Source organism: Parasteatoda tepidariorum, chromosome 2 (assembly GCF_982258835.1).
Source record: "Parasteatoda tepidariorum strain Cologne lab strain chromosome 2, Ptep-v5.0, whole genome shotgun sequence".
Classification (NCBI taxonomy): Eukaryota; Metazoa; Arthropoda; class Arachnida; order Araneae; family Theridiidae; genus Parasteatoda; species Parasteatoda tepidariorum.
The window spans coordinates 93224431-93238844 of NC_141756.1; the positions used below are offsets into that span (position 1 = coordinate 93224431).

At 29.9% G+C, this 14414-nt stretch overlaps 1 protein-coding gene across 1 annotated transcript in view; it reads left to right on the plus strand.

Annotated features, from left to right (window-relative positions):
* LOC107440764 (adhesion molecule nephrin-like) overlaps positions 1-14414 on the plus strand; it is a 213430-nt gene that overhangs the window by 15296 nt on the left and 183720 nt on the right. The window contains exon 2 of the mRNA XM_043044524.3: positions 3416-3553. Within this exon, the coding sequence (XP_042900458.1) occupies positions 3472-3553 (82 nt within the window). The 5' untranslated portion in view covers positions 3416-3471. The remainder of the gene's footprint in view (positions 1-3415; positions 3554-14414) is intronic.

Genomic DNA, 14414 nt, shown 5'->3' on the forward strand with positions numbered 1-14414 from the left:
AGCACTCAGGTATTATAATTTGATCTAGTTGTGCTTGTATAATTTTGATCTAGTTGCGCTTTCTACGTCATTTTGTTAACATCGTTTGGTTTGTTATTTAACATCGTTTGGTTTGTTATTTCTAAGTTAACTTTCAAAAAATTGGCTGGCATCAGCATTTTTATTCTTTAAGTTGTTTATTTTTTCTTTTGGAATTCGTTCCTTTTTAGCGAAATGTTTTTCAACCTAATCGAATTCTTTGCCGACTGTTCTCTGTATATATAAAGAAAATAAAGTAAATATTTTTAAAGTGTTGTGAAAAGAATTTTTAGTTGTACAAAGTACTACAATATCGCTATAAAAATTATCGTCTTCGCTTAAGAAAAAAAAAATAGAGCGTGGAAAGAAGAAGAAAAACTTATTATAACAATTATGAGCAGCGACAAATATATCAAAGCGAAGCGTTCTATTTACGTATCGAATATGTTGCCACATTTTTAATACAGAAGTTAAACTTTTCTCCACTTTAATAAATGTAAACTAATGCGAACTTTACAATTAAATTATTAATTCCTTCGTATATTATTGGTTTAAGTTGTCGAAAATTAATATTTCAATTGTGAGGTTCGCATTAGCATACATTTATAAGAGTGGGGAAAAGTATATGCATTTTTAATAGTTTTTTGAATATGGCTCTTTGAAGACGAAAAAGCAGACGAAAAGCATAGACTTACAAAATGACTGATAACTAAATAACTAATCAAAATTTTTGAAAAAGAAAAAAAGTACTTCTTCATTATGTCAAAACACAATTATGTGCCGAGTTTCGTGCCTGGGCGAAGCTTCTGGGGCGATATATTGTGATTACAGACAGACAGACACACACACAGCCGCATTTATTATTATGTATAGATTAAACTTTTTTAATGCTAGAAAAGGAATTTGTATTAGAAAATGTGGAAACATTTCGCTACCAAAAAAGGCGAACTGAATGCAATAGTTTCTATAAGTGAAATGCTATTCTACTGAATTTTCAAAAAGGAAAAAGAATACTATTATTAAAATTGCATCCGCTTTCTCCTAGAAAATGCAACACACTAAAAAAAGTGGAAGTGAAAATTACCAGAATATGGTAAAATTTGCCGTGTTTCTGGCTCTAAGGGAACATGCTTTGGTAATAATTTCGGTAAAACTAACCATAAAATGTTATTTTATAAAAAGTGATAAAATTTGCTAAAATTTTGCAATTTTATCACAATATCTTAAAATATGGCATAAAAAGCATTTTTCGATTAAATTAATTATTCAATTCTGTATTGCTTTTAATGGTAATGAGCATTATAATTTTAAAAATCAGAACTTGCTGTGAACTGTTACCATATGGATGAAAAAATTACCCAACAAATTATTTAAAATCCGCAAAGTTAGGTTTTATTAACTAGAATTATGATATTTTACCAGAATGTCAATACCATGCAGAACAATAATTTTACCAGAATTTTTTTCGCCGTGCAGATGTAAGTATTTTTAAAGAAAATCATATAAGTGTTTATTACAGTTTTTTTTCTTAAAATTTATCAAATAAAATTAATGCATACATTGTCGTTTTTTAGACAGGTGATTATGCAAGAATGCATTGACATAAAATGTAGATAAACAGTGTAAACACAAGAACATCAGATCAAGAAAGAATACACTTCCAAATAGAAATTTAGAACAATATTTAGTTTTATTGAATGAGAAGAATTTCAATAAAAACTTTTGTTTCCAGAAAGGGTTGATATTTATAATCATTATCAATTTTGTTTAATTATTATCCAATAGTTTTTTAGCTAGTCTAGATAACATGTATTATACATAAATATGCTAAAAATATCTGTAGTATCGTATTGATTGGAAAAAAGAAATATTTTTCGTAAAGTTCTTCAAGTTCAAAACAAAAATTACTAGTTTATTTATTTTTATAAAGAAAATCTCATTAAAGCTGTGTTCAGTCCAAACCTCAACGAACTACATTACTAATCAAAAAATTTAAATTATTCATATACCCAGCCGAAATTAGTCATATACCCAGCCAACTTGATCCCGAAGTCTGGGACTTAGCCTCGTGATGATTATGCTTAGTGTTGAAAAAATAAGGAAAAGAGAGTACGTAATTCCTCAATTAATTTTGGGTCGAACATTGAAAAGGCACATTTTGAGTTATGTCGTCCACTTTTTTTATCTCGCATTTCACGTTGTTGTAAATTGATACGTATTCACTGTACAAAATAGATAGTAAAATATCACGAAACTTTCTTCGTTTCTGTTGAAACTGTTTCCTGGTATATGCTCACAGTAAAACTTTCGTCAAAGTGATGAAATAGCTATCGTCACTTCAAGAAAGAAAATTTCGTACAAATTAAAACAAAGCTCGTCACGTCGAAAGTATATAACCTTTCAAATAATGACTTTATCGTTAGCACCATGTTGGTAGATCAGTGTTGTCCTAACACAAGAAGGATAGACAGAACAGAGAGATGCACCCATGCTCGAAGCGGGATTCGAACGTGGCAACTTCTCAGTCGTGGCAACACTCAGTTCTGAGGCCGAATCCTTAACCACCAGTCGACTTGATTGGTCACTTTATTTTCGATCATCTAGTCTTCATTATAGTCACAGTCATTATAGTTCATTATAGTCACATTCTGGTTTTGTCTTTATAGTTAATAATCTTCGACAATGCACTATGATGAGGTTTCGAGTAAAGGAAATATTTTCGTCATACCTTCAGGGCTGATTGTGCTCCAGAAAAATCTGGATTTCCGGATTTTTCGCTAATCGTGATCCAGAAGTTTCCGGAGATCGAAGGTTCAGATTTTTAAAAAAAATCTTTGATCACAGAAGTAAATTTTCAAAGGTGGAACTAAAAAACACAGTTTATTTTATTTGTTTGTAAGGGAGAGCCAGATACTTTATAAGCTTATATTCAGGATTAATAGAAATTTTTTATCAGTAAATAGTTGATCATAAACTCAAGAAAGAAATACATATTTGTAAATTTTAATTACTTCTCCAGGTCATCATAGGTATGTGTAAAATTTTAAATATATTTTAAGTAAACTAAGAAATATTGAGAAAAAGAAAAAAAACTTGTTTAAATTTTTTTCTAATTTTTCAATTTAAACTGTTTTTTTTTTTTTTAACTCAAGAAATTTTTCGGACGTTTGACTTGGGCTCACAATTACTTTTGAGAATTCGCGTTTTGTCTTAAATTTCGTAATTTCGTGTCGAAATGATTGTCGAAGTTGTAGAAATACAGCTCAAGGATTGCGGAATCGTTAAATTAGGAGTTTTATTTAAGGAAGTTTAGAAAAACCAATTATTCGGGAATACTTCAAAACGATCACAAATTCGTTCCCTTCATTGATTTTTCAAATCATGTTTTTTTTTACAGGTACAAACATCTCAATCCCAGCCATGTAATAGAAATTGAACAGTCAAGCATAGAAAATGACTATGAAGAAACGGAAATGGTTTTTACTTTTGTTGAGCTATACTTTATTCGCGGCTTGCTGTGGAAACTCAGAAAATGGTAAGATATTTTATACTTAACGGAATTCCGAGTTGTTATGAAACGCAGGATGCCATTATTACGAAAGAAAAATGCATTCTTATAAATTTCTTTATACGCCGATACAGGGTTTAGCGCGTGCACGACTGGAACAAACGAGAATTTCATAGCCAACAATGCGTGTTTTTCGTATTTTTTTTCTCTTCTGGATGGTTACAAAAAGCGGCTCAAAATTCTTCGTTTAAAGTAGCTTTTTCGTTCAGAGTTTAGTATTTCTTTTCAACACGTTGTTATTTAGTGTTTCTTTTAAAGTAATAGTCTTTGGATTTTTATCAAGCAAATCCCTAGTATTTTTTTCTACACATCACCGTGTGTCAATCCCTAGTTTTCAAACTATAAAACTATAGTTTTCATAGTATACGCTGACAATAATATTAAATTTTTTAAGCTAAATACACCCATGAGAAATCCATAGTGTTCTGAATTCGGATGATTGTGCTTACTCGATAACCCAGAAATAAATGACGAATTGAATCATGGAAAAGAATAGAAAAAAACGTAAGGTTAACTGCATTCTGCTTTGCAAAACATAAATTCATTTCTTAAAAGGTTGTAATAATAGTTACAAAGCTAGTATACAGATGGCGCTACTAAATGAAAAAAAGACTCTAATTTTTTATGTTATTCATCAGACTTTTCTATATTCAATAATTAGATGGATCTATAATTTATTTTTTCATAGGCTGCCCACCTTTGTTGCAAATGGTGTTTTTTTGTTTTTTTTAACATTGTTTAATAGTTTTTTTTTAGCACCGTTAATTGCTGAACTTTGTAACTGTTGTTATTGCTAAAGATTCCAAAAGTTAAATCGGCATATTGTTTTAAACCTAAAAAGACCACGACGATTTAAGTGTATGGACTCTTGAAAGGAAGGTGCTTAGTAGTCGATTTTGAAAATTCCCTTAAATAATCTTTACTTAGGTGAAAATTTAATTGAATAATGAAGAAATTATAAGACATTATTTTCGAAAGATAAAATTTATATTATAATGTAAAGTATCCTGATTAATTATTATTAATTTAGCACACCCTCTGGAGTATCATTACTTAATTGGATTATGAAAAACTTTTTTCATATAACTTCATCATTTGCATAAGTTTTATTTTCTAGATCAAACTAAGGATAACAATTTTAATTGAAATAGCCAGATAAAAATATAATAGTTTATAAAGAAATTTCAAATTTGAATCATGAATTTCTGCACTTTGTTTAAGATTTCATTCTTTTTAATGCGAGTTTTGCATATTAAAAGAATTTCGCCCAAGCATAAATTCCTTAAATCATTCGAATAATGTGTATTTTCTAATTATATTATATTTCCAAAGGAATTCTATGGAAATAAGTTTTTCTTAAAATAATAATTAAATTATTGAAATGAGAGATTTCTTCCGAATATATGCATGCATTTTCTTTCTGTAAAGAAACAAATTTATCAAATAAGAATAAAGGCGAAAAACAACCGGAACGCATATATTGTCGAATTTAAAATAGTGATTGTTTAGTGAGATAAGTCAGTTTTAAGTTTATTTTCCATTTATTGGAAACAATAGCATAACTAAGTTACTTCGCAAATAAGATTAATGTTTTAAAAATATAAATACCTATATTTGACTTTTTCCCTCTTAATGGCATTTTATCCAATCAAAGCTATTTGTAAATCGTTGGTGTAGCAGGAATCAATATTATATTTCGTGCGATAACTAATTAAACTTTAGAGATTAAAAAGCTAAATCGTTTTTGGCATTTTTATTACAGTCGCATTTTTTACTGTTTCATTTTAAGTTCAGCAATTATATTTTTTTAAATGTTCTGCTTTTTGCTTTTTTAATACAATAAAAATGAAATATGTCTTTTAGTAATCTTTTGTTTTAATGAAATTTAAATAATAATAAGCAATAATTTAAAGTCTAAATTTTTAATTTATCTAAATTTAATAGATAGATAAACAATTTATTTTAAGTAAAATATATTGATTCCAATTTCAATAGATTTTTAAATTTAATAATTCGATTTGAAATTGTATTTTAAATCACAAAAATAAAGAAAAATTTATCAAAGCTAAAATAGGAAAATTACAAATAGATGATACAAATGCGTGAAGAGAAAGTTTTTATTGAAAGTATTTAGTTTAAAATCGACAAATATAATTTTATTACTTAATCCTATTAATCGTTATTTAATGTAGCTATTTTAATTTTTCATATGCATGATTCTATGCACAAGATATTCCTTAAAAATCATCCTTGATATGAAATTTCTGAATCCCTATCGTCAAGAATGAAATAAAAGAGGTACAATAAAATGCAAATTTAAAGTAAATATTGGGGATCACAAGTTAATATTTAACTTGGGAAAAAATAAACATGCTCTCAAAATCCGACTAATCAAGGTGCATAAAGGCAAAAATAATAAATAGCAAGTCAGACTTAATTGCAAAGGAAAATAGAGAGAAGATGGCAGAGAATTTTAAGAACCAATTATAAATTTCAATCTCCATTTGATCCCGTTTTATTATTTATTAAATCTGACGACAGATTTCAAAAGCCTCTTTTCCCCATTTAAATCTTGATTTGCGACCCCCAATGGGCAGAGTTTTAGTGTTTCAAATTTTTTTTATAAGGATTACTTTTAAAAATACAAATTAAGGACGATATTTAAGAAACATCCTGCATGTATATACCTTTTGAACCGCTTTGAAACCTGACTTGTGAGATTGTGCTAGCCATCTGTATTTAATCATAAGTTGAAAAAGATAGATTGTATGAAAACATTGCCTGCTCCATTTTCCAATCCTCAATGATTCGTACAAAATCAATTTCTGTTGACTTTTCTTATACAATTTGATATAATTGGACACTAAATTACTTCCCTCTGTTTCCAATTCTCCGATACGCAGCTGGGGCCAGCAAGGTCCCTCTGTATGACAAGAAAAGTGCCTGAGGTTTTTGGGCCGACGCATGCGCACATCTTTCATCCATCATAACATCTCTAAACATGTTTAGCAACAAATTTCTCTTCATCTTTAAAGTGACATCTTTAAGTGACCGATATCGATTGAAATTATGCACCTATGTTAAAATAGTAAATTATATTTATTTTTTAATGAATTCGTCAGAAGTAAATATTTTCCTTGTTTAATAGGTAAAGATTTTTCAAAACCATATAAGTCTGTAAAGAACAAAAGCAGACGGGTTTTGAGTCATTCTTCATTAGCTGTTTACATGAGTGGGGGGAGACAAGGAGAAAGGTGTTTGTTGGGAGCGGAGAGGAATGGGGTTGCTTAAGGGGTAAGGACGGAGGGACCCTCTGTAAGGAGGCAGGTTGCTTTCCTAGTAATACTTTCACACCTCGATGGAGGTAACCGTTGCCTCTGGAACAAGTTTACATGGGGGACTATGAGAGCTGGTCTTCTTTTGCGTAGCCTACTCTAAGGGAAATCTGACAGGATTTGTCAAGACATTCTGTTAACTTTGTTTAATATATATATATGTATATATATATGTATGCATTATAATACAACCTTGGTGTTAACTTAGACTTATATCGTTAGCTAGGAACAAATCTTCCGAGAGCCAAAACACTGTTAAGGATCACAAAATCAATTGAATACATAAAAGTGAAAATTTTTTTTATAAATTACAAAAGTGGAATAAGTCGGGGTATTATTTCCGTTATACACGATACAATGCTCAATTTAATTTATTTTGAATTTGAAAAGATTTCATCAGATACTCCCTTATAGTATAATAATCCCAAAAAAATGAAGCGGTAAAATATTACTTGACTAAAAATTTCATTCTACCCCAAAAATATATAAACAGCATAAGGCAGCCAACATGTTTCAAGCTCTTCAAAAATAGGCGCCCATTTTCAAAACTTGCCAGAAGTGAATTCGAAGAAAAAAAACGATTTAAAATTAAATTGCCAACGAAAAATGGTAGAATAAAACTAGGAAAATTACAGTAGTCGAGAGAGAAAAAAGTTGGAAAAAAAAAAAACAGCAAGAAAAACCACAGTGGTCGAGAGGGGTAAATCAGGGTAAAATGCATTCCCGCACGCTATGGAGAGGTGGTGAAGAACTAATATTGTTAACAAGGGAATCAACATTCATATAAATAAAACAAGATTCCTAGGTATCAAGATGAGCTGATGTGACTGAGGTGGAAATAATCAATCCAATCTTTGGCATATATAAATTTTTTAACCGAATTACGTTTTTAATGTATTACTCCCTTATCGTGCTTATAGCTTATGTTAATTCAAATAAAGTAAGTTTTTGTGCCTTACATCTTAATTGAAATGTTGTTCTCATAGATTTATTAGTTTATATTCAACGTAATCTTCATAAAATATTTAGATGACACGGGGAAATTCATTACTTAGGTCAAAAGTTATTAAGGTTCCGTTTTTTATTTTGCTCATTGTTCTCAATCAAAAACTACTCGTTCAAATTAGATTACGAATTTCATTTTTTGTAGCATAATCTTTTATACAGCCTACCTGAGATCTAACAAATAAAAACTTCCTAACTTAGATTTTTTTAAAAAAAATATAAACATCCTAACTTAGATTTCTTTCTTAGATTCACTTTCTTCTGAATTGTAATTCTGTTAACATTTTGCTGAATTAGTAAATTTTTCTCATGCCAAATGTATTTTCTATTTAGAATCCTTAAATCTTTGTTTCCACATTAATGATGATGTTTGCCGATAGCATCAAGCGAATTGTGTGTGCAGAAAGCAGAAGTTGAAAAGCTCTTCAACTTCTGCTTTTTAAGTTGTAGCTAGAAACATTGTAGTTGCAACTGTTTAAGTAAACTAAAAAAAGAATAGCTGTGTTAAACTTACACGGAGAAAAAAATATGGTCAAAACTAACAAATTTAAAAAAAAAACTATTTATTCAGAGAAAGTTTATTTTTGTGTCCAATTTCGCAACTTAAAATATCGTCTGCACAAACTAATTAGCATATTTAAGATCACCCCCTCGAACTATTAAGATAGTGTTCTAGAATGTGAAGATCCGCTTATTAGATAAAAAGTTATTCAGTGTGGTCCGTTTTATTGCACACTGTAAAACAGAACATTATGATAATTTTTAACTATCTAAAGTTAGCATCAAATAACTGAGTATAATTATTTTTATTTTGAAGGGATGAATTTCTAATATCGCATTTTGTTTAATCTGATAACATAAAGTTACCGGAAAGGGCAACAAAATGAAAAACAAATGACTTTTAACTTAATCAACTGTGTCGGTATATAAAAAGTTTCATCAAATAAGTACATTTCATTAAGTTCATTCATATTAAATTTTAATTTAGTTTCGTGCAATTTTGTCAGTGATTTTGTAGAATTGATTAATATTGATTTATTGATAATTTTTTTTTCACCCCGGACGAACGAACGAAGAACGTTTTCTTAGTTAGTTAATAAATATATCTAGTTTAGATACACGTATAGTCTCGTATACATTATGTAAAGAATGACTTGTCTTTTGTCAAATTGTAGAGCAGATAGCTCAAAATGGGAAAAACTACAAAGATATTGAATTTGCTTTCTCTGTGCTTCAGAACGTTTTGCGGAATGACAATACCCCGCGGTAACAGAGACCCCAATAATGTATGGTTCGTTTATTTGCAATAAATTTTAGGAAACTTTCTCACTGTGCAGTATTACTTTTCCATTAAGAGCTCTGAAGGGTAGATACAGTGGGTTCGGATCTGCATATTTTTGCTATCTCCCTCAAAATTTTGCTGTTTTTCTTTAAAAATCAGAAAGAGTTTTTCAGCCATTCTAAGTATTTACAAGCAAACCCACATGTATATGTAAATAAATCCCGCTACTTCCATTGAAGATGGATAAAATAGACTGAGTTAAACATCTTCAAAACACCGAAAATAAAAATTTGAAGCCATCCTCCATGTCTCCTTTTCCCTCGTTATAATTTAGGAAATATATTTGAAAAAGGAATAGTTAACAGTAATCTAACCTATCAAACATTAAAATAAACTGCCATTTTATATAAAATATAGAAGTGCGATTATAAAATTGTCTATTTAAAAGGTATATTCATCAAACGCTTAAAATTAACAAATGACAGTTTTGTAGAACATTTCAGTAATTTTATTGGGATACTCGAAAGCATGACATAAAAATAACTTATAATATTAAATTTATTTTTAATTTGAAATTTGTTTCTAAATGCATCGTACTAAGAATTATAATTTTGAAAATCAGAACTTCTGGTGAACCATTGTCGTAAAGAATAGAAAAATTACAGAACGAGTGATTTAAATACCGTATATTTTCATTTAATTTCCAGAATTATGATTTCTTTACCATAAATGTATTTACTATGCAAGTAAGGTAATTTTGCTAGAATAGAATACAGGACCAAAACTCATATTTTTTCCCCCAATTGGTAAAGTGGGTTATGTTTTGGAATTGATGGCGTGCGCAACTTATTTGGACGTCATCATCCTTTTTAACTGTATTCAAGAGTAATAGTAAACAGTGCGCATGCGTCGTCATTACAATCGTTGCTAGGGCGACCGCTGCTGTTTTTCTTTTTATTTTCTCAAGCAGGCATTTTTAATGTATTTACATAGTAATAATTTAAAGTATTTTTATATTATTTTTATTATTAACGCATAATTACCGTCTTGACGGTGATTTCGATATAAATATGAATACTGATGAAGGAAAAGTATTGTGTGACGTCTTGAAACACGTACTTAGGCAGGATTTGAATACCAATCAGACGACAGGTATCAATTGAGACAGTTTTTGCAAACCATGATTTGAAATGTTGTGGCATTTAACGGAGTCAATCCAGAAAGAAAAAGCATTTGGCCAATGGGCATCCAGTGATCGCAATCAGGCGATCACAATTTTTTCTTCTCTTTTAATCTCCTTTGAAAAGAACATTTTAATCGATTTATAAATTCTTTTTTTTTAAATACTTTTAAGAGCCGCAATGCCTCAGGGGATAGAGCGTTTGCCTTCCAATGAGGAGAACCAGGTTCGAATCCCAGTCCATACGAATTCCACATCCCGCTTGCATCGACCACAGTGCTGACGTGAAATATCCTCAGTGGTAGACGGATCATGGGTTAGAGTCCCCTTGCCGTCAGGCTAACCGTAGCAGGTTCTCGTGGTCTTCCTCTCCACGTAACGCAAACGCGGGTTAGCTGCATCAAGAAGTCCTCCACGAAGGCAAATTTCTCCCGATACTCGACCCAGGAGTTCCCTTGTCTTCTGGATTTGGTTCAAAATTACAAGGCTACGGAGTTGAACATTAGTAGTCGTAAACCCATAAAATTGGGTCGGCTGTTCAACTACGGTTATAAAAAATTATACTTTTAAAAATCATATATAAGTTCCCTATAAAAAATATGGCTGTATAAATTTTGAAAGAGCTCAACTTGGGTTAATACATAAAATTTGTAAAGTTTGAAACAAATTTATATTTTGAATCCCAAAATTGTTTGCACAATGTGGTGCTACGGGAAAAATATTCCCCGAATATAAATAAATATCTATCCGAATAAAAAAGAGCGCATAAAATGCCACTGAGAAAGCCTAAAGTTATACAGATATTTACTTCATATTTTACTGTTTTTTTTAAAAACTTATTTTAAAATTAAACAAAAATTAGAGAGGTAAAAAGTTTTTTACTCGTAAAATGCTTTATCATTATCATTTTCCGTACTTAAATATTTTTTTTATTTAAAATTTATACTAGTCTTTTTAAAAGAGTTGAAAAAACTTGTCATAAAAAAGCGAAATTTGTCATAGTAAAGAAGATATGAGTAAATTCAACTGGAAAGAAATTGACGTTCGCTACCTCAACCGATAACTTAACCTTAAATACTGCTATATCACACATAATTACTTTAAAAAGCGCCTGTAACATTTCCTTAAGTTTTCTGTTCGGGCGAAACGTTAAAAATGATATGCGCTTTCCGTTCCAGTGAATATTTTTTTCTTTTTTTGAATCGTATTAAATTGAAGATGAGTTCGAGTAAACATTCTGCAAACGAAAATTACAAAATAGTCGTTTTCAATTTGGTAAAAAATACGAGAAATATATTTTATTAAACAGAACGCAGTCGTTTTCAAAATTGCATGCCAGTTTCAAAGGATTCGTTTTAAAAATAATCACGCGGAAGATATTTCATAAAATAAATTGAAAGCCGTGTTTGGTTGTTTTATATCTCCCAGCCGACCAATCTACAGTGTGATTAAAAATCGTCTGCTTTGAAATGTTCCGAGCTAATATTAAAAATGGCGTATATCTTTCTGAGAAGTAATTTGACTCGTCTGAAATCTATTTCAGTTTTTGGAAAAATATTTAAACTCAAACTTTGTGAATTGAAATATTGAGAAATTTCCCATAAAGTGTTTCGCAACAACTATTGAAATAGAATTCGGGTTAAATATTCCTACGTACTAAGGATGTAGAATTCGTGGCAAAGATTGATTGTTACTATGATTGTTATTTTATATATCTCTTGGATTTTTATTGATGATTGTTAAAAATTGGAAAATAATTTGTTTATTAGCCATCTAATAAAGATTAAACTGGTTTAGTATTAGTAATACTTAGAATCAGAAAACATAACTGGAAAATTTGTTTTGTGTTACTCTGGATTTAACAAGTCTTTATACATGTTAACTAAGCAATAAACTAAATAAATAATTTAAATTTATTTACTAAGATTTAAAAGCACTACATTTTAATTAGCAATAAACTAAATGGATATAGTTGAAATATGTTTTTAGTCAGAAAGTTATTTTAAATGTATATAATGGAAAATTACAATTTCAAAGTTTCCTGCTGATTTTATTATCGATTAGTGTATTTTGAAGTATGCTAATTTAAACGCATATCCCTTTCATTATTTCTTATTAAGAAACCCTCATTTTTCAATAAAAACCGACTTTAAAACAATCACTGCCTAAATAATGTATTTATTAATTCTGTTGCAAAAAAATATTTTATATTTATATTAATAAAATTCAGTTTAAACATTCTGTTTGTTCAAATTATTAATTTATTTAAATTAATGCATTTTTTGATGAGATGATAAAAGGAATGATTTAGTACTTCAATGCATATACCTTTATTATTTCTTAGTAAAAAACTCGCTCTATTAAAAAATATTTCTCCTCAATAAATGTTTATCAAATAAGTCTCTTAAAAATCACACCCTTAAAAATGTATTTATTAATTATATTGGACGGAGGGACGAAATCGAGGTTTGTTTCTTTTGTTCCAAGATGAGAGTGAATGAAAATTTGTTCAAAACAGTTTTTAAGAAGAATTAAACTAGCATCTATAATTATACTAATAGTGAAATATTGGATTTGAATAGAAAATTGTATGCTTCTGTATAAATGCTCAGTGTTAAAAAAAGATGATAGAAACAATATAACTCTACGTAATCCAATATTATTTCAATAAATTTATTCAAATGAAGCATGAACTCATTAAAAAAAATAATTAATCACAATGAATTATTGTGGCCGGGATAGCCTGGTTGAGAAGGCACTGGACTCACATTTGTGAGAACGGGATTTCGAATTCAGCCGGCAGAAGACTCCTCATGTAGTAAATGGTGACTGGCGCACGTTAAATCTGTCTTGTCACAACGTCCTTCATGTTCCCATAACATATCAATACCCGAATACTGAATTGGAGATTAATCGTTCCCTGGTTCGGGTCAAAATTACGATCTGTGGATGAATGAATGGATATATGAATGGGTCCTATAAACGGGTGTGACATATAGGTGTGGCAGAAGTCGAATTCTTGTTCATAGATGGCGCCACTGGAAAACAATAGCAATTATACCCCCTTTGCCTTAATGACCGAAGACAACAACAACAAACAATTATTATTTATTTTTCCATGCTATAAATATAATCATATAGAAGTAAATAAAAGTATGACAGCGACGCTACATAATGTACAATAGAGTGTCAACTATTTACATCTATTGAATTCACACCTGCTAGAAGGCCCTAGTGGCAGTACGGTCAAGAAGAATTTCAAGAAAAACGTCATCAGAACTTCTGAGCGGATCATCCATTATTATAGTTCATGATGATAATTAAATTTAAGACAATGACTAATGCTTGACTAATCAGAAAATTCTATTTAGCTTTCCACTTATCCTGCTCGAATGGTTTGTTTTAAAGTATTCCAGTGTCGACAGTGACGTTCCCTGTGCTCCGAACTAACAGTATTTCAAATTTTCAAATTGTACCTTTCATTGTCGGATGTTTTAGGAACCTATAAAAGATATATATATATATATAACATAAAAAGCTTCTATTAATCTTTTTATGTTAGTTTCTTCGTTATAAAACAACTCCTAATTTTTAACTAATTATTTATTCCAATCGAACTGCTTTCTCACACTTTTAAAAGCAACATCCTGTTTCTAAATCTATTTTGGCCCAAGTATGCATAAATTTAAATAAAGACATTTTTCCCTTTAAGCTTCGTGGGAATCAATCAGCCTAGTTCATAAACCAATAGTAATTTCTGAGATTTCCCTCTTTTCCCTAAATGGAGACATTTTCGGATTTTTTGCCAGATTTTCCCTACCAGAAAGACTGATCGTGAATGAAGTAAACAACACTTTTCTCTTGCCACTCAACAAAGTATGACATAATAAATTTCGTTCGCTTTCATTAGAATCCTGTGTGTGTTTTCCTGCTCTGTCCGACTGCATCATTTTACACACACACACGCACACACACACACACACACACACACACACACATATATATATATATATATATATATATATA